Below are 22,847 nucleotides of genomic sequence, written 5' to 3' on the forward strand. Positions count from 1 at the left end.
TATCTGGCTATCTACAACTACATCATAGAATATAAATATATCCCTATATAGTAAATATTATACGTCATTCACAAATATTATCTTTGATCTATATAAAACTATAAAAGGTTGTAAAAAATATAAAAATACAAATACTATGGAAATCCACTAGGAATGTTAGTGGCATATTTAGGCACAGAATTATAATATATAATATATATAATACAACATAGAAGTCTGAGTGTATTTAGGCCGTGATTTAGGCTATAGTTATCTATAGTTGTGGTTATCTATCACACGGTGTAGTAATAACTGATAATTAGTAACCATTGAGCAGCACGGTTACGGTCATATCGGTATACTAAACCCATAGCCGCTTTGAGAAGACGTAACCGGGTAATAATATTATTATCAACATGATTATCGATTAACCTCAAATAATAATTGTTTACCTCAAATCTCGGTTATCAATTTATTTTGTACAATTTAATATGGGCTAACGGGCTGATTGGGCTTTACAGTTGTATAGAGATTATATATTAACGAATGACGGCCGACAATATTTGTAAACATAGTTCGTTTTCGTTGCGTACAACACTTATTAGTTATTTCTTATTTGGCGAGTTGGTCTCTAACGAGAATATAAAATACTAATAATTAATTGCCCAATGCTTACAAACTATTTTTATTGTAATTAACAGTACATTCATCATCATAATTATTATTGTTACGAATGAGGTTCTAAAGTTTTGTCGTTCGAATTTGTCATTTGTCGGGTGAACCGGGTGAACCGTACTATTGGAGAACAGTTCGGCGCCAAACCGTTTCGACTATATTGCGCAAACTGTCTCCGCACCGTACCACGGGAACGAACGGGGCGGCTCTCCGAAATCAACCTACAACATTTATCGATCGCCGGACGTCGCGTTTCTATTTTCACATTTGTGAAGTTCGCTGATAAAAGTGTCCATTAAACGCACAATATAATATAGGTGTATATTATTATTATTTTGTTTTTAATTTTTATCAGTCAAACGCCGTTGTTATTGTAGTCGGTTTACTCACGGTCTGTGATTAAAGGGATGCGCATGCAATTAAAATTTAAAAACGGATGCTGTGTACTCAATCGACTCGAACAATTGTTTTTTTTTTTTTTCATAAATTTTCTGTTATTAACATAATTGTAGGTGTAAATGGCATCATTTAACCAAAATACTGAAGAAAATAAACAGAATGGCAAGAGGAAATGGAATGAATCTCATTCGGACATTGAAAGGATTTCTAAAGACGACGAGGACGACAACTCAACTACTGGTAAATACAATTTTGTTAAATAACAGTTTAGATATAAAAAGTTGATAATTTATTCATATAATTTGTTATGAGACTCTGAGAGCCCATTATTTTATTATACGTTATCTATACCTTTCATAACAAATTCTTATTTAAATAATTCAGCAAGAGTAACTTTTACAAAATGGTTTAAGTATTAAGAATTACATAAAAATTAAAACCAATAATACCTACTTTGAATAAAATTTACTTTACTATAAAAATGACAAAAAAAAAAAAAATATTGGACAGCATTTAAGAGAAGATACTTTAAAATTGAGAACTATGAATGTATATTTCCTTTCCATAATGAATGTGCATGTATTATGAATGAATCAATAGGAATTTTTATAATTATTATTATTTTTTTTTTTTTTATGAAAACTATTTTAATTATCTTGAATATAGTAGGTATATGTACTAGTTGTGATAGGCTTGTAACTTGTAAGTGGTTAAGATCTACCATTGTTATTTAAATTAAACATGTCTTATGTCTATAAAGTATTTCTTTATGTGGTTATACTGTGCTAAGTGGATTAAGAAAGATATAAAAAATTTTACTTATTAACAATATTAGCTATGCATTGGTAAGTATTGATAATTTGTACATAAATAAAACACAAATTAATAATGCATGAATGTCTTGTACTTAAAAGATTATTCAATCACACCTATAATATTGTAGATTTGATATTTTATTAATTAAATTTCAAGTATATCTAGTATTACATTGACATACTTTTATTATCTACCAAGAATTTGTAATAAAGAAAATGTATTGCATTAATTGATTTCCTTATAATATATGTGAGAATTAATATAAGATATTAGAAAATAATTTATTATTCAAATAATTGCATTCAAAAATCTAATTCTAAGTGGAGTTTAGTTTGTTCTAAAACAGTTTAGGTTTAATTAAAAACGTTGTCTTCATTGTTTTTGTTTTAAAATTCTCTATACATTACTTATTTCTAGAAGGTACATTTGTAATTTTACTGTTATAGCTTGATGTTTAGTATTTTTTTTTATCTTTCATAATTCATTAATATTAGGTACTATAAAAAAAAAAAATAGTCCCTAATAGTATAATAGTATATCAGCATTTAGCATTAAACTTATAATATTTTCATACTAACCCAGAAATGTTGAAATAATTATACATTCTAAATTTAAAATATCTTTTTTAAGTTATTTTAAATAGTTTATATATTGAATTACTATACTTTGTTCAGGTTAAAAGTGCCCAGTTGCTCAGACAAAAACTAGTTCTGTTTGTGCATGTGTCGTGTATGTCGTACAATGTCGATCAATCACAGGGCGTCTAATGTCGCCTGGGGGGTCTGACAGCTGTTGACGGCTCAGTATGAATGCGCAAGTTTGGGCACTCTTAACCTGAACAAAGTATAATTCGTTCAAATGTATAAAATATGTTAAAATTGAATTTAAATTAAATTAAGTTGTAGGTAATATTACTTTAATAATAATAATTTTAGTAAGGTAGTTTTATACATATACACATAGTATTTCTAAAGTATTTGTATCATAATTTAAAATAGTTAAGAATTTTGCCATTTAGCCTTGGTTAAATCATATTGAATTTTTATTTTATGCTGTTATAAACTATTGTTTGTTTTGAAGAGTAGGTATAAATAGATATTTTATTCTCAATTTAATTCGATTGTTGGTATATCATTGATTTAGTTAAATCATTATATAGGTATAACCTTGTAGAAACTTGTTAATGTATAATATTTTAGTTTTATGAGTTGAAAATGATGTTGGAAAAAATTAATTTGATTCCAATATGATTTTTCATCCATAAAACCGACATACTTCAAATATTATAACTTGAAAAATAAGTCCATCAGCCAAAATCTAATTGCACCATTGTTCTCAAAATCAAACTATGCACGGGTTTCAAAATTTTTTTTGGGAACTTAATTGGAATTATACAAAATGTTGTCAATTATTTTGTTCAAATTTGAATTTTCTTGATCTTTTTGTAAGTGATTAATAAAATTTTAAGATTAAATTAAATTAAATTACTTTTGTTTTTAATTAAATTAAAATGTTTTACCTATTTTCTTTAATTTTTTATTAATAAATTATGTTGCTAGAATTATTTGCTTGGAAAGAAAGTACATTAATAATTATTAATAAATATAAATTTTAAAAAGGTAAATACTTTATTTGATCAAAATACAGATATAAATAAAACATTTCAATTTAATTCAATTATTTAAAATTAATTTATTTTTCAAAATTTTAAATTAAAATTTTCTTTCAATTATCTAAGTTATCAACAATAATTAATAAATTATGGTATAAAAAATGAGTTTTATGAATTAGATTGCATAAAATAAAAAAGCTTTCTAGTAATTGACGTACACATTATATGTTGAAGACAACATTTTAAATTTGATGAAATATTTATAAATTTTAATTTATTAATTAAAATTTGAATTAAGTTTATGGTTTAATGCATATCATATTGTTTGTTATATAACAGCAATTTAAATTTTATTTTGTTTATTTTTATATATATGAATAATTAGATTCGTGTAAAAAGTAATTTTAGATTCTAATGTCACTATTCCTTTATATCACTGTATAGTGGTTTCTCATTTATTTTTGGTATATTATGCAATCTTAATTTTTTTCTTAATAATACATTTTCTTTAATGATTGCATGCTTGAGTTATACTTGTTTAATTGTTTGCTAATTGGTTAAAAAAAATAATTTATATTACTATGGCTCTATTATTTTTTCAATCATTTCATTACCTAGCCAATACATTTTTCAGTTCTGTAAAATTAATTGCATATCTACGCTAAATCAATATTTATTTTTATACTCTATCTGCACTTATAAATTGAACTGTATTAATTAGGAATGTAGAAATAAATAATATATTTTGATTTCAATATTTTTATCAGTTATGTTGTTTCAAAACTGAGAGTTTTTATTGATATTTTTGCAATATGGTTTTAAAAGTGAGTTTTTAATTAAATAGTTGTAGTTCATTAATCATTTAGTAGTTAATATTGGAATACTAGAAAAAAAATATCATTAGACACTGTACATTTATTTTAAATATTATTACAATTAATTAAGTATATGTCCATAAAAATTTAACAATTACAATAAATAAATAAAAGCGTTTTTAGCGTTTATTAAAAATAAACAGTAAATAATTTAACTATTGATTATTTTTTTGTCCTATGTTTGATTTGATTTAAAAATATTGGACAATGATAAAATTAAAGCACATAAAGTTTAAAATACCTAATTAATTTTACTTTTTTTTAAGTAATTCTGATATTGAGAAATGTGATATAGGTATTTAAAAATTGTAGGCATTGATCTGTTATCACCCTACCTCTGGCTATTATTATTATAATATGTAGTTATGATATATTTATTTATAATATGTATGTTACTGTAAATGTCTGAAATTGGTGATAGTTGACAACTTGTACTGTTTGTAAAATATTCACTAGTAAGTGTCAAAATTTACATAGGCATATTGGCGAGTGTTGGTAATGTTAATTTTGTTTTATTAAAATGTAATCTGAGGATAATAAGGGGAAATTATTCAAATAATATACAATAATAATATTATAAAGTAGGCAATATTAGATATTATACAAGTTGATAATTTTGATAAAATATTTCATTAACTTACTCAACAACTTAATAATATTATATTTTGATAATTGCCTTGCTTGGGCTTGCTATGATGTCATTTATCGCAGTTATTCATTATGTACTATTGATTTGCATAATAACTAAACATTTTTACTGTACACTAGACATCAGATTTCAGTTCATGAATAAAATTTAATATTAATTGCTGATGTGCCAAGCTTATACACACTTGGTAAAATAAAATAAACATAATTTTAATTAATTATATATATATATACTATTATTATTATTATTATGGAATAATAACTAATTGATTAAATTAAATTTGTTGTATTTTATGTATAATCTGTGGTCTATATTATATATATTAACAAAACTGTATTGTGTATAATAACATTGACAAAAATCATCATGTAAGTGTTCACATTTTTTAATTTTTCAACTTTTACCAATTTAGGATGTATTTTTTGACATTCACTAACTGCAGACTTACATTGTAACACATTATACAATAGTACTATATGATATAATATGTCGATTAATTAAAATTATTAAATAATTCATATAGTTTATATTTTAATCTAAACAATAAGGATTTATCCAAATTTCACTAGGGATGTAGTATTTCTATATTTTTATATTGTAATGATACATGGTGCCATGTAATAGGGCGATAACTGATTTAGACCTAAATTTATAATAAAATATAAGAAAATATGTTAGTTTTAATTTACTTAAATATTAGGTATAACTAGAATGATGGTTTTAAAAATAAATATACTAAAATAATTGGTTTTACATTTTTATACTATTTTTTTTTTAAATTTTAAACATTTATAAAATGTTAAAACCTTATCAAATTCAACATTCATTAAATAATTTTCACAGTTATGCAAATTAAAAATGTAAAGCTTTTTTTTTTATTCCATTATTTATTATTACTTAGGCTTAGTAATTATATTTTACTTGGCCATTAACAAAAGTTTTGGTGGTTCCATACAGAGATGGAGCAAGGTTACCAGGAACTCTGCAAAACTCAACCAACCATTCTTGTTGAAGATTTCGAGCCGATGAAGCCACTTGAAGAAGAAGAGTTAATGGAAGCATCTTTAACTACAGACCGTAAACAAGTTATTGTTGGCATATGTGCCATGAAAAAAAAAAGTTTTTCTAAACCAATGAAAGAAATTCTTAACAGGCTAGCTGAGTTTGAATATTTAAAAATGATAGTTTTCGAAGAAGAATTATTATTAAAACCTATCGAAGAATGGCCCATTTGTGATTGTTTGATATCTTTTCATTCTAAAGGATTTCCTCTTGAAAAAGCTATTAGATATGCTGAGCTTAGGAATCCACTGGTTATTAATCATTTGCCAACTCAGTTTGCTCTTCAAGATAGGAGGCAGGTATATTCAATTTTGGAATCTGAAGGAATTTTAATTCCAAGGTATGCAGTTTTAGATAGAGAGTCTCAGGATCCAAATTTACATGAGCTTGTAGAGTCTGAAGACCATGTGGAAATTAATGGTGTTGTATTTAATAAACCATTTGTTGAAAAACCAGTTTCTGCTGAAGATCATAATATTTATATTTATTATCCTACTTCAGCAGGAGGTGGAAGTCAAAGACTGTTTCGTAAAATTGGTAGTCGGAGTAGTGTTTATTCTCCAGAATCTAGAGTTAGGAAAACTGGTTCTTTTATTTATGAAGATTTTATGCCTACGGATGGAACTGATGTTAAAGTATATACTGTTGGCCCAGATTATGCTCATGCGGAAGCTCGTAAGTCACCTGCACTTGATGGAAAAGTTGAACGTGATTCTGAAGGTAAGGAGATACGATATCCTATTATCCTCAGTAATTCTGAGAAAATGATTTCTCGTAAGGTATGTTTAGCATTTAAGCAAACTGTTTGTGGCTTTGACCTACTACGAGCAAATGGTAAATCTTTTGTTTGTGATGTGAATGGATTTAGTTTTGTTAAAAATTCAAATAAATATTATGATGATTGTGCCAAAATATTAGGAAACATGATACTTAGAGAATTAGCACCTACACTTCATATACCTTGGTCAGTTCCTTTTCAATTAGATGACCCTCCAATTGTTCCTACAACTGTTGGGAAAATGATGGAATTACGGTGTGTTGTGGCCGTTATAAGACACGGAGATCGTACTCCTAAACAAAAAATGAAAGTTGAAGTTAGACATTCCAAATTTTTTGATGTGTTTGAAAGGTATGGGGGTAAAATGAAAGGAGAAGTTAAGTTGAAACATCCTAAGCAACTTCAAGAAGTTTTAGATATTGCCAGAGCATTATTAGATGAAATTGAACACCATGAAGCTGACCAAGAGCTTGAAGAGAAGAAAAGAAAACTTGAACAATTAAAAAGTGTTTTAGAAATGTATGGTCATTTTTCAGGAATAAATCGTAAAGTTCAAATGAAATACCAACCTCATGGAAGACCAAGAAAAGAACAAAGTATAAATTTTAAACAAGACCCATCACTTGTTCTAATACTAAAATGGGGAGGTGAATTAACTCCTGCAGGGAGAGTTCAAGCTGAAAAATTAGGACAAATTTTTAGATGTATGTATCCTGGTGGCCAGGGTAGAAATTCAGATACTCAAGGACTGGGGCTTCTTAGATTACACTCCACATTTCGCCATGATTTAAAGATTTATGCTAGTGATGAAGGTAGAGTACAAATGACGGCTGCTGCATTTGCAAAAGGATTATTGGCTCTCGAAGGAGAATTAACGCCAATTCTTGTACAAATGGTTAAAAGTGCTAATACAAATGGTTTGTTAGATAATGATCGTGATTCCAGTGAACAACAAAATATGACAAAAGAACAGTTACACAAATTAATGCAGAATGACCATATATTTACTCCTGAAGATCGAGCAATGATAAATCCGTGTAGAGCTATTAGTATAGATGAAGCATTAGATTATGTAAAAAATCCTGTTCAATGTTGTGAAATAGTACAAGAATTAATACAGAAATTGGTTGCTGTTGTAGAATCTAAAAAAGATGATCCTAAAAAAGCAGATACTGTATTATATCATGGAGAGACGTGGGAACTTATGGGTCAACGGTGGTCAAAAATTGAAAAAGATTTTTATACTAAAAATAAAAAGTTTGATATATCCAAGATTCCTGATATATATGATTGCATTAAATACGATTTACAGCACAATCAACGCACTTTGCAGTTTGAAGAAGCTGAAGAACTATATACGTATGCTAAATATTTGGCTGATATTGTTATTCCACAAGAGTATGGGTTAGATGTAGATGAAAAAGTCACTATAAGTCAAGGGATTTGCACACCTTTATTAAGAAAACTTAAATCCGACTTACAACGAAATGTTGAAGAGCCATGTGAAGAAGCAGACGAAACTGTAAATCGTTTAAATCCTACATATTCATACGGTGTATTAAGTCCTAGAAGACATGTAAGATCTCGTTTATATTTTACTAGTGAAAGCCATATCCATTCACTTTTATCTATTTTGAGATTTGGTGGCTTATTAGATGTGAATAATGACGAACAATGGGGCCGAGCTATGGAATATGTCAGTATTGTTTCAGAACTCAACTATATGACACAAATAGTCATTATGTTGTATGAAGATCCCACTAAAGATGTAAAATCCGACGAAAGATTCCATGTAGAACTACATTTCAGTCCTGGTGTTAATTGTTGTGTTAGAAAAAATTTACCACCAGGTCCTGGTTTTCGACCACAAACAGGTAGTAATTTTAAAACAAAACAGAAAGATTATGAAGAGGATGATTCATTAGATGAAGATGAAGGACATAGTCGATTTTCTGTGACAGAACCGCAAATTGAAGAAGAAGAAGATCATAGTCGTTTTTCAATTACTGAAGATGATAAAAAAGAATCATCTGAACTGCCTATATTTTCCGAAGATGATACTTGTGATGGACCACCAAAGTTTAAATTTTGTCAGCCTCAAAATGCCACAGCCAAGAGACATTGTTTTTTTTCACATTTATTTTCTGCGTCTCCACCAACTAGTAGTTTATTTAGTACTGCTGTAATTAGTGGCTCTTCTAGCACTTCAGATTTACATGATTTAATGACCGGTCCTTCTAGCTATGCTGGTTCAATAATTGGTTGCGATGGAGTTCCACCAATCAGACCTTTAGAAACACTACACAACTCATTGTCCTTAAATCAAGTTATAACTTTTTTTGATAAGGTCATTAATAACCAAGAGCCAAGTTCACCAGAAATTTGGCCATAATGTGCTGTCCATTTAATTTATTTGATTATTAATACTATTCATGCCAATATTTGTATGATTTATTTAGTTGGAACTATTAAATCTATTAATTTATGATAATATATACCTAAGTTATTAGAATTTAATATTCTTAATGCTTGAACAAAGTATTAACTAAACTCTATTTTATAGTATTTATCATTTTTAACTAAATTTTACTTTATAAATTAAGTGTTTGAAAAACGATGAATGTATTACAGTAGGTAATATTAAATAATTTATAAATCAATATTTATATACCTATAATAATATTATAATGCATCAACGGTTTTCAATTTTTTTTTTTTTTTATATTGAAGCCTTATTAAATAAACTAATATATTAAGGTTTTAATTATAATTACCATGAGTAAATGTTATTTCCATTTTTTCATTCAATAGTAATATATTATGTGTTAGTTTTATCATTAAATTAAAGTGTTAATTAATTAATAAACATTTTCTTAAGATTTTTAAAAGATAAAAACTTATTTTAATAAGAAGTGTAAAATTGAAATGCTTTGTTAAAAAAATTAAGCAGGTTTGATATTTCCTTTGAAAAATATCATAGTTTCAATAAAATGTGCTTAAGAACTACTGTAGTGAAGAATAGACTATATTATATTTGTGATTTTGATGTTTACAATTTTAAAGTCTAAGTTAATATAATGTTAATTAATGTAAGTACCTGAATTTGTGAATATTTTATGTTGTTGAATATTTTTGTGGACCAAAAATACATATTTAATTTATTTACTAAATTATTACTATTTTTATTGTTTTTGTCTGGTTGTTATAAAACTTCTTAAATACTGGCAAAGCTCTCCGATCTTATAGTAGCAGTTATTATTCAAATATAAATTTATCCTTAAAAAAAAAAAAAAAACTAATATGTTATATTAAGAATAAATTATCATAAAATGCTATCAGGCATATTGGTAAGGCCGTAGGACAATATTGCTTCAAACTGTCCTTTTTAATTTAGTATTAGGAAATATTATTTCACTTTTTATGTTTATACTCTCTGTTATTTAAATGCTGATAAATTGGTTCTTTATTAATTTCTTTTCAATCTTAAAACAGTTCTTATAAACTAAAATGTCAAACTGAAATGTTCATCTTTTTATACGTATTAATTATCTTTAAATTAATGATAATAAAAATTAGATATATGTATTTACAAGCAAAATGTAAAATTTTCGTAGTTATATGCATAGGTCAAATCTATTTTAAAATTAGTATTGTTAAACATTTATATGAATTCAATACTTAATGCAATGGAAAGTAATTATTTTGTAATTGAAAGGAAGAGTTCAATAACTTTCCTATGATTAAACTATTTAGACATATTATACTTCGTTCATCGAGGGGATGTGGTTGCTTCACATATTTAACCAGAGCTGAGAAATGGAGATTTGGGAGGTTGCTCCATGTTTTAGTTAGTGCGTAATCACGTTTTCTTCATTAAAAAAGTATAACTATATTAAGGTAAAAGAAAAATTAGGCATTATTTTTTATTTATATTTTTTATTATATTGAGAACTGTAGTATAAACTAATTGGCATTATTAATCGTTCAATGTTTCTTATTTTTTAATTGAGTATTTATTTAAAATTAACGAAAGCTATATTTTTAATTTACATAATATGTAAAATTGATAAGATTTAAAAAAAAATTGGTGATAATTTGATAGTATTTATTAATAAATAGTTATCGTAAATAAAAATTATGATTTTTCTGTTTATTTTGGTAATACATTTTGAGTTGTTAAAATGACACATAAAAGTTATGATTCATTCGATGCCTATAAGATATAGAACGATTATTTTTATGAAATTAAATGGTCCTTGTGTTATCATTATGAAATATTATTTCTCGAACAAATATTTTATGGTTTATAAAAACTTGTAACAAGAGATTAATAAAAAGGTGGGTAAATGCTATGTATTCCTAAGCATTTTTTTTTTTTTTTTTGATAAAACGTTGCTTCTTAACCCGGGCCATGATGTTTACGAATACTTCAAAAAAAAAAAAAAAAATGTAATAACGGAACAATTTATTCTCTGTCATCATTAATTCATGTATAATTAATTCTGTTTAACGTTATTTTTTGGTATTAGACTTATATTGTTTAAAATATATGTTAATATATATCATGACACATAATGGTTTAAATTGGTTTATTTTGCGTTTCTATGCGACAATTAGTTTCACATCGTTAATGAAAACTCAAGTCCTAAGTATAATATATTATTAAATAGTATCATTAAACCGACCCGTTCGTTTTGCTAATTAATAACAGTCAATCTCGTCTAGTTTTTTGATTAAAATAATACTCCTGTTTTTAGTCCTCTTTAATATTTTATTTAAGGAATAATATCCATTTTAAAATACTTGAAAGTTAACAAAATATGTTAACTTATATATCTGTCCAGATTACTAGTGAGATGATAAATATAATTAATTTTTTTATATAAATAACTTCATATCCCATGCCATATGTTTGTGCCCTGGGCGATAAATGCGTATTATGTATTTAAATACGTTTCTATAATAACAAATAGTAAAATAACAACAAATTTGCTTTGATCGTGATTTGATTTTTATTAAATTATAGTTTTATATTTAGACCAGCTGTGTATCTCTTACTCGCTCGGAAAAAAATAAACGAATACAAAATGCACGGTTGTATATCGATGTATCTCGGTTTTAGTATATATCTCATTTCACCGCGGGACGGTATAATAGGCATCGGCGTAATCGACCGAGTTGGGTAATCTACCTGTATTCGATTTTGTGCTTGATATATTTTCGAATTTGGTTCAACTTAAATCTCTAAATTTCCCTGATACCTCTAAGAACAATCTTTGAAGCGCTTTCGTCACAAATAAGAGGACACATATTCGTAGCCAGACCTTTTTTTCAGGGCATGCAAGAAATCTGTGTACCTCAGTAAGCCGCGAGGGGCTTCGCCTAATATACAATAATATTACTGACTCACTAACTCAAAATTAACATTAACTCACAAAATTCAACACGGGGTTATTAGTAATTACAATTATTACAAAATACACTGCCATTTACCAAAACTACATTGTGTATTTAATCTATAGTTTCAGGGTACCTATACAGTGGCATACCCTGGGACCCCCTGGCTACACCTATGTGAAGGCATTGTATTTTATTTTACCTACATTTGAATGACAAACATTAAATATAATATTATTTTCATTTATTAAATTAAAGTAACGTATGGTCGGCTAGTCTATATATTCTATTTTATTTTTATTTTACTTCTGTAACCAGTTGCAACTCTTTACCATAAACTAAAAATTATTCGATTTTCATGAATTAATACGATATTCATGTGTAAACCACTTATATTAACCTTTAGGGGTCGAAAGAATAATCTTAAAACACCATCCGAGTCTCAAAAATCCATTAACTTGTACTGAAGTCGGTCTATAATTAAGATATTAGCCTGTTTAAAAAAACGTATATATTCTTCAGCTTTATAATATTAAAAAATGTTTATTTTATAAATATTTTTTTTATCTTATTTAATTTTTAAAATCGATGTTTAATAACTTGAAAATAGAAAGAAAAAATAAGTAACCAAAGTTTAAAGTAATAAAATATATGTTTTGTTTACTTTTGAATTACAATATATTTTAGTAGTGTTTTGACTTACTATATTGTCGTGAAGTTTTATAAAATAAATAATATATAATTAATGAGCACTACAGTAACTAAAGTTTAGCAATTTATAAAATTGTAATCACTTGGCTTACGATAAGTTACCCAAACTTAAATAAATTTATACTAACTGTACATAATATGTAATAGGTATGTTACTTTCTAAATTCCTTTTATAATAAAATTATTGACTAGTAACTTTATCTAGTTACTGTTTATACTTAAAATATATATATTTTATCAGTATAAATACCTAATAAATTGTAAAAAAAATTGTCTTGTGTACTATATTTTGTAATAATATCAAGTTGTTGATAAAATATCGAAAATAATAACCGAGTATAAAATATAATGATTTATGAAAAAAAACTTATAGTTATTATTCGTCATAAAATCATAGTTTTCTGTTATTTCGAATAAATCGTTTATCAGAAATACCTATACCTATTTTTGAATGTAGTGATTATTTAACGGATTTGTATTAAATTCGTGAGTATTATTCACTCATTTAACCCAACTACCCAAGTGTCATTTAATCGTACTCAAAACACTAACTATGGGTTCAATTCGTTACAAGAAACCGCCCTCAAAATTGAAGAATATAATAATTATATACCGCTCCAATAAATGGTGATGAAACAGAAAAAAATACACATTGTAAAACCGACGCATTCATCAATTATCTCAGAATCTAAAATATAAATGTTGCTGTTAATATCTATAGATTAGTACCACAAAAACTTAACATCGTATAATAGTATCAAAATAATTATTATAATTTAACAGGTCACTATTGTCTAACCATTCCTGCCTCATTAGCAAAGAACTATTATATATAGTACCGCAGTGCGTGATACTTGCGATGAAACACAATAGACTATAGAGCTTATTGTGATCAACTGTCCCCGAATATTATGCTCACAAAATCGTTAATAACCTTCCTTTATTTCACCGAACGCAGAGAACACTGCAGGGGTGTGCATATTTTTCCGTTCTATAAATTTAAACCATAAAATTGAAAATCCTTCCAAACATGTTATAATGCCTACGTATATATATATGCACTAATTTTTATTTTTAGTTATTGAGTTAATGTATATTAGGTTTTTGACCTTTGTCGTTTAAGCCTTTTTGATTTTACCAAATATATACATGCGTTAATGCCATTTTATGGGGCTCATAAAAAACATTTAGCTACGGCACTGCTATTCTGATCTGTGCCAGCATCGAACACGGAGGGTACCTTGTCAATAATTTTTAAATCGTATAACTACGTTATTGTATGCACTTGACGATTCGTTTAGAAAAGAATCCCGAACGAAATACAGCAGCGTCGTTTCTGTTGTAGACAAATGGATGAAAAAAGTGCATCGCCTGTGTCCGTATTTAGACACGATCAACCGACAGGTGCTGGACTTCGATTTCGAGAAATTGTGTTCCGTATCGCTGTCACGGATCAACGTCTACGCTTGTTTGGTCTGCGGTAAATATTTCCAAGGTAAAGTATTGATATAATATTATTATTTTGCGTACGGGACGAATAACGTGGCCGTATACACACCGATGTGTGTCTGTATTTTTCGTGGACTCGTTCCAATCGACGACGATCTACCGCGGTTGTTTATTATCGTCGTCTTTGTGTTTACGTTCGATCGTCATTGCAGGTCGCGGCACCAACACCCACGCCTACACTCACAGCGTCGCCGAGAGCCATCACGTCTTTTTGAACCTGCAAACCCTGAAGTTTTACTGTCTGCCCGATAACTACGAAATAGTCGGTTAGTATATTATTATATTAAAAAGCGTCAGCATTTTTTCAGGGTCGGGTTTATGCATTTATATTATATTATTAGAGTTGGAGCCAAACGAATGTGCGGTTGGTGACTCCGCCTCCGAACGCTGCCGGCCAATTGAAACCTGACGTTTTGGGTAATGTTCACGCTGAGTGCGCGTGAATTTCAAACACACATTTAATAAAAAAAAAAATGTTTTTTTTCTTACTCAGTATAAACATTACAGTCTATTGGAATGTGACAAAAAAAAAAAAAAAAATGCGGTAATATTATGACAGATTATACTATTGGTTTTCATAGATTCCGCCAACAGCTGTGGCTATCTCGTGTTGGCGGAGTACTACCTCACACACGTTTGGCCGTTATACAGTTCTTAATGTATTATAATATACAGCATACACTGATAAAAATGCGTTTGAACACGTATTTTTTGATGTGTAAAAAAAATGTATAACAAAAACGTGTACCTAAAATGGTGACTTAAAAATACCAGACACTATAAAATAGAGATATTGTTATCGACTCTTTCTTTACCTATTTCTAAATTTGAAAAGATGGTCGACAAATATTATCCAGATACACATATCGCCTCTTTACTCGCTTTGAAATTTATAAATTTAATTTACTCTAATAGTTTGCGTTGGTTTGCACTTTTAATCTTGCCGTTCTTAATCGATCTTTTTCTGAGATATCCAAATTCGAAAGTGATGGACATAAAGTTGGATTTCATATTATTATATATTTATTATTTACTACATGTTTGACACTATTTGACCAGTAGGTATACTGTGTGTACATTTGGCAGTATGCTGATTTTTATTACAAAAGTAAATGTTGTATTACAATTTACTAGTAGAAATGGAGGAGGTGAATGTAACCTCCAAAAACCGACCCTTCTTTAATAAAATTTGCCACTGCAGTTACTATGTTTATATTATAATATAATATACTGCAACATTTGAGATTGTCTATTTATTGTCCTGGTGTATCGTAACTCCAAGTCCGAATTCGGCATGCAATCACCTATAACTATAAAGTTAATGACGTTAATATTATTACTTTTTTTGCTACCTCGTTCCTATGTACCAAATACCTTTATGTGCAGTTTACCACTTGAAATAAATAACGTTAGATAATATACCTATACAAGGCGATTTTTTATTGGACAACGCTCAATATTTTAAAATCTATAAGTTATTATTTTTTAATAATTATATTTATTATCATTATATTTTTTTAAGTTTTTACTTTTTTGGATAATAACATACATTTTAAATTTCTTATTGCGAAGCAAGTTATTTTTCAAAGTATTAAGATACATAAAAATCGAAATATTCCGAAAAATATACTGCTTCATAATATGAAATTTAAAATGTATGTTGTTGTTATAAAATTTTTTTTCCAAAAACGTTAATAGATTTTAAAATAATGAGTGTTATTTGATAAAAGAATCACCCATGTATATGTTTAAATGGGATTATCTAGTTGATTTGGTGTTTATTTCTTAAAATATTAAAAAAATATATTTATTTTTGAAAAATTGAAATGTTAAAAAAAATTTTTATGCAAATTTTTGAAACAAATTTTTTTGAATTTAATCATTGTTTTTTTATTTTTTATTTGACACTATATTAGTTTTTTTTTTAATAAACTAGGTAAAGTAGGTATAAAGTTAATTTTTATTTTGAAAATTTATTGATTAAAGAAAGTTAAAGGATATACGATTCAAATGAAACTGTAATACCTATAATACAATGCAAACATAAATTTAATGAGAGTAATAATAAAAAAAAATGATAAATACGAATTGAAAAAATATTGTACCCTATATATGAACTCAAAAAAAAGGAGGAATATAATTTAAAAAAAAATTTGTTTTGCTTAGCAATATATGAAATCTTTTATGCAGTAAAAAAATTTAATAAAATGCAAAGTCATCCTGTTGAAATATTTATATTTAATATAATGTTAACTTGTACACAACACACTTAGATTCTTCACTGGATGACATCAAGTACGTGCTGAATCCGACTTTTTCGCCTAAGCACATCAGCCTGTTAGACACGTGCGACAAACGATCACGGGCAATCGATGGCACGCTGTACCTGCCTGGCATCGTGGGCCTTAACAACATCAAGGCCAACGACTATTGTAACGTTATCCTGCAGGCTCTGTCCAATGTCACGCCGCTCCGTGACTACTTTCTGGACGAGAGGAATTACGCAAAGGTGAAACGGCCACCAGGTGATAGTGTATTCCTTCTAGTCCAGCGGTTCGGCGAGCTCATGCGAAAGCTATGGAATCCGCGAAACTTTAAGGCTCACGTGTCGCCACACGAAATGTTACAGGCGGTCGTCTTGTGGAGTGGCAAGAAATTTCAGTTCACCGAGCAGGGTAAGTGAGAATCGCAGCCATGGATTTTGTTTTTTTACATTGCACAATCGTATTGCAGTATAATAATAATAAAAATAATAATAATAATAATATATAATCGTTATCGTAATGTTTGAATAATTGCTAAGATTTATTAGCTGGTGGGTAGAAAGTGAGGGTACACCCTATGTGAAATTGTTGGTTTTATTTTAAGCTTTCTTCTTTTTCCTCGAAAATAATATTTTACTTATAGGTACAACTCAATACAAATACCTACACTTCATCGTTATTAACTGCAATTATCAAAAATCATTATTCTCGTAATTTTTGTACTTTATACATAATCATGTCTTAATACCAGGAGTGAATAATAATTTTATATGACTAATAGTTATAAGTTTATAACGTTCAGCAAAAAAAATATTATTTCTTCATTTTGAATTATGTATAGTGAAGTGGAACATATTTACATGTAACAACACCATCGTGATATTTTGTTGATTGATCACAATGTTGATATTTTATCACGTTTTTATTGGTTACAATTTTTAATGAACATTTTTCATAAAATCATTTGTGAAACTTAAATATTAAAAATAAGAGCTTGAAATTATTGTTTCTCGTTATAGCTATATATAATCATTGGGGAACTGGGGCAGTTGTAATCGCCCAAAAGTTTTAAGGGTGCTGAAGGATCGATGTATTGTAGTGGAAACCGAACCCTTGTCCCTTACACTCGTCAAATCATCATTACCCTCATTAAGTTTGGTGTATATTTGACTATAAATCAAAATAAACTAACTGCATTTTTACAAATCATGCTTGTAACATTTTGCAACAAAGTTTATTTTTAATTATAAATATAAAATTATTTAATATGATAATATTTCGGATATTTTTCCGTTTTAAATGTAAAGATAATAATGTATGCTTATTATTAGTGTATATTTTGTTTTAAATAATTTTGTTGTTAACTAAAATATTTCTTTCATTACGGATTATCGATAAATTTTATAGTCTTGTACTTAGACACATTGTGGCACGAGTCCACGTTTTTATGCGTAGCGTAACAGTGAAGTTTTTTTACATTAAACAGATGAAATTGGTAAAACAAATGTAGATGAAAATAACTTTTATAAATTTGCATTAAAATTTTTTTGCGATGACTTAAATTTTTTAAATTCATGTAACCCAGATTTTACAGTATGTTTATTTCTATAAATTGTAAACAGATCTTATATTATAAAATATAAATATTTATAGTATAGGTCTTTAAATATATAAAAAATATTTTAATATTTTCTAACGTATTAGAACATTAAAATAATATAAAAACATTATTTTATTTGGGGCAATTTTGTATGAAATGTTTACTGATATCGGAGCGATGAGATTCGCAGGGCGAGCTCTAGAACTCTCGATGCTATAAGTACCCTTATCATAGCGATTTTATCATATCTTACAATAAATTAGACTGCATTGTAATAGGTACGTGCGATCGATGGCTATTGCATATACCACTTGGCACTATGTATTTTCATTATTTTTCTTGAAGAGGGATGAGATACAAAATTGTTTTACTGTTTAGTGTAATATTGTCTAACTATATTTTATATTATATTTATATCTAGTATAAGTATAAATAGTATAATACAGTATAATACACTAATATTAGTTTATATTTGTTTCTAATGGGTACTGTTTTTTCTATAAATTTATCTACAAAATATCACGGCTTATATTGCAGTATCTGTGGTAAACTTTTCTTGTTTTTGGTTCTGCAGAAATTCTGTATCCTCCCCAGAGTCTGGACACGTTCTTCTTCTCTAAACACGCTATTAATTTTAATATAATATATATACTATATTATTGTGTGCATGTGATAACCAGTTGAACCGTGTGTTTATAGGCGATCCGATTGACTTTTTGTCGTGGTTCTTGAACTCTTTGCACAGAGCACTGAACGGGAAGAAGAGCCGCCATTCCAGTATCGTGTACAAAACGTTCATGGGCAGTATGCGCGTGAAGACTCGCAAGATTCCACCTGTAGAGTTGGACGAAAAACAAAGGTACAGCTTGCTGTGTACGGATGAATACGCTGAGCACGTGTCTGAATCGCCGTTTCTTTATTTGACTTGCGATCTACCACCACCGCCGTTATTCAAAGACGAAGTCATGGAGAACATTATACCTCAAGTATGTAATAATAAATAATAATAATAATAATAATAATATGCGACCAAGCGTCGACGACATTGAATTTTGCATGTGTTGGTCTATGCATGTGGTAACCGATCGAACTGTGTGTTTATAGGTGAGTTTGTATTCTCTGCTGACCAAGTTCAACAACGAATCGGAAAAAGAGTACAAGACTTATAAGGAAAATTTCATGAAACGTTTCGAGATCACTCAGCTTCCGCCGTATTTGATTCTATACATTAAGGTTCGTGCGACTTAAATTGTGTGCACGCGATTGCCGTAGGTCAGGCGCGCGTCGCAGTCAAATAAATTATTTGTAATTACTAATTATTATTTATTTCATAATATGCTAATCTGGCTATTTTGTTCGCTTGTTTTAGCGGTTTACGAAGAATACATTTTTCGTTGAAAAGAATCCCACTATCGTCAACTTCCCTGTAAAGTGAGTATATATAGTAGACACACATAAAATACATCAAAACCGCAGATAAATTTAATACAAGTAGTTGATTTGAAAAGTGCACATTTCTTGGATTTTATGTATTTTCTATTTACCTATATACATATTTAATGTTTTTAATTAATATAAGTATTTTATTGTCGACTATTTAACATAGACATTTTTTTTTGCTAAAAATTAGTAAAAAATATCAAAACAATTTTTTTCCACTATAGCAAAACTTTTTGATAATGTCATGTTTTCGTTGTCATACGCCATTAGGTATTATTTTTTTCCAATCATTAGTATTATAATTTTTTTTTCTTATAATATAATTATTAGTATCTACTAGTATAATAATTAGTAGTTTAGCTTATAACTACTTAATAATGGGTATTTCAATATTTTTTGTTTTGAATTTTGAATAACTTTTGCATATTCAATAAATTGTTTTGCATATTTTAAATTTTCATTCGCACATTCTCAATATTAACTTCTATGAATATCGAGATCTAATGATGACCGTTGCTAATAGGTATATATAATTTTTCGTTTTTAAGGAACGTGGACTTTGGAGACATACTTACTCCCGAGGTGAAAGCAGCACACAAAAATACTTCCTACGACTTGATTGCTAATATCGTGCATGACGGGGAACCGAATAAAGGCACGTATCGCGTACATGTGTTGAAACAAGGAAACAGCAAGTGGTACGAGATGCAAGATTTGCATGTGAGCGACATACTCCCGCAGATGATTACTCTGACTGAAGCATACATACAGGTAACAATAATAATTAAGAATAACAATAATGATAACTGATTTGTAATAATAGTAATAACTTATAATGATGTTGACGAAACGGTGTACCTAATCATCGATGACTGTTTTTATTTCGCTTTATCGCTACAGCAATGCTGGTAAAAAAATGTTATAAAAAAGACCACAAATCAAGTTCTAAAAAAAGTCCAATTAAATAATTCAATCTATTCAATTATTGTATTTTTAGTGATTATTATTTCAAAATGGCTATTTAGAAATCATAAATTAAAATGAAGACACTATAACTTAAAAATTTAAACGGTGTTATATACTTAAAAACATTCTAAAAATAGAAATCGTTAGTAAAATATTTTGGCGATGTGTTAAACGAACATGTAAATAGAACCGTTAGGTAATCTCGCCTCACCTACTACTATACATTGATGGACATAATTGTATTAAAATATGACATAGATTAATATAGTAAGTAAATAAATAAATAAACTATAAATTAATCGTCGTGACATCAATGTTAGAAAAATAATTATATTTTTTTAAATAGAATTCTTCCTAGAACTAAAGAGTCGATCAGTAAAAGATAATAAGTGTGCTACTATAATCTATAGGTATTCCGAATATATAAACAACAACGACGATTATAAGCACCTTCAAGCATTTTTTTCTTAACAATTGTAGAAAATTGCGAACAATCAATACGTACATGATATTATATGTCTATAAAATATATATATAATTATTAATTATAGTTTTTGGAAGTTATAAAATCGATAAAATATGCACATACAATTCATACAAATACTATAAATTTATTTTAAATTTCAACTGTTTATTTATATTTAGACAATGATTCATATTATTAAATCTCAACCTAAATATCTGGAAATATTAAATTATAATTATAATAAAAACAATAAACATTCATATAATATTAGGGATGGCACTCAAGCGAATCCCTGGAAGGAATATTTCCGTTATTATATAGATACGAATGTATCTCAATTTATATATTTTTACAAAAACAGATCAAAATTATTTTACATGTAAAAATAAATTTCAAGTGTACTATAAAATCCTACTATAATATATGGTTATTAAAAGGTACAGTTTATATTTTAAGTAATATTTTTAGTTTATAATCGTTTATATTTTAAATAATAGGTTTTAAAAAAAATATTTATTAATTCTTGTGTTTAATATTTTTAGATTTACAAGCTCAGAACTGATAGATAGCTGTACAATTTGTCTTGAAGATATTTTTAATAAAAATAATTTAATTGTATTGTTTTTATTTATCGTTTAAGAAATAGGTAAGTCAAATATTTGATTTTAGTATACAAGTAATACAAATTTTAATTTTTGTCATTTTTTTTTTTTTTTGTTTTGTTTAAACATGAAATCATACCTAACAAAAGTTTTTTATATCGTAATAGAAGAATAAATTATAATTAAAACAAATAGTTCATCAATCATCAACACCTTAGCCTCATAATGTATTTGTTCTGAATATTATGTATAATATTGAAGTTGTAATAATAAAATTTTTTAAGTCGATTATTTGTTTGATTTATTCTTAAAATCTATATACGTACAGTCCTATGATTTATATTCTGCTTAAATTGTTTTACTATTTTTAATAACAAGAACATTCTGAATTATACTGTAATAGTGTAATATGAATATGTACAAAAATTAAAATTTAAAAATAATATTTTATCCCATTATACTTTAAAACAGTAATTACCAATTGCCATGATCTACTGATTCTTAATACTAATAATATATATTGATTATAATACGGTATGTTTAAATGTTGATCTACAACTGACGAGCATCGAAGAAATAGATTCAACTTGCATGGTGTAGGGGCCTACTGTAGCCTGTAGGTATCTACGTAAAGCGGACAGAAGAAAATACAAATGGTTTAAATAACTACTGTAAATTGAATTAATAAAAGATGTTGATTACATTGAGTACGAGTGTACGACGAATGAATTCTTAAAATCGTATACAACAATAATTGCAGTTGGACTACGATCTATGTATGCCGAGTGGACATAGCTCCAGTAGCGTATTTAGGACTTAGTCAATGATGTACGATGGAGATAAAAAATAATGCAAAAATACCGAAGAGTATGAAATATGTGTAAAAATTAATTGCATGCATCGAATGGAATCAGTTACAATAGTTCCCTAGTAAGTGGAAGGGCTTATAATATATATTTTCTATTGAAACTATTAATAATTGTCAAATATTATTGGTATAATTGCAACTACAATTTACTTTACTTGAAGCCTTATTAATAAATAAAA

General features: G+C 27.6%; 1 protein-coding gene across 5 annotated transcripts; it reads left to right on the forward strand.

The window, feature by feature from the left end:
- The first annotated feature begins 467 nt into the window (after positions 1-467).
- LOC114123425 (U4/U6.U5 tri-snRNP-associated protein 2-like) lies at positions 468-22,091 on the forward strand. 5 transcript variants are annotated; one of them, XR_003592354.2, is made up of 12 exons: positions 507-971; positions 1,167-1,293; positions 5,963-6,787; positions 14,299-14,448; positions 14,615-14,728; positions 16,736-17,137; positions 19,026-19,312; positions 19,431-19,559; positions 19,696-19,757; positions 20,315-20,537; positions 21,741-21,844; positions 21,950-22,091. XR_003592354.2 is itself a non-coding variant. In XM_050202665.1 (11 exons), the coding sequence occupies exons 2-11, from the start codon at positions 1,173-1,175 to the stop codon at positions 21,765-21,767; spliced, it is 2,340 nt and encodes a 779-aa protein (XP_050058622.1). In that variant the 5' UTR covers positions 507-971; positions 1,167-1,172; the 3' UTR covers positions 21,768-22,091. The 5 variants fall into 5 exon arrangements, 4 of the variants coding, with proteins under 4 accessions (XP_027842187.1, XP_027842196.2, XP_050058622.1 ...); XM_050202665.1 differs by having other exon boundaries at positions 21,741-22,091; XM_027986395.2 differs by lacking the exon at positions 21,950-22,091 and having other exon boundaries at positions 505-971; positions 20,315-21,816.
- Positions 22,092-22,847: the final 756 nt, after the last annotated feature.

Source organism: Aphis gossypii, chromosome 3, assembly GCF_020184175.1.
Source record: "Aphis gossypii isolate Hap1 chromosome 3, ASM2018417v2, whole genome shotgun sequence".
NCBI lineage: Eukaryota > Metazoa > Arthropoda > Insecta > Hemiptera > Aphididae > Aphis > Aphis gossypii.

Coding starts and splice junctions, on each gene's coding strand:
- LOC114123425 (XM_027986386.2), top strand. CDS start 1,173: ATGGCATCATTTAACCAAAATACTGAAGAAAATAAACAGAATGGCAAG. Junction 1,294..5,962: donor GGACGACAACTCAACTACTG/GTAAATACAATT, acceptor GGTTCCATACAG/AGATGGAGCAAGGTTACCAG.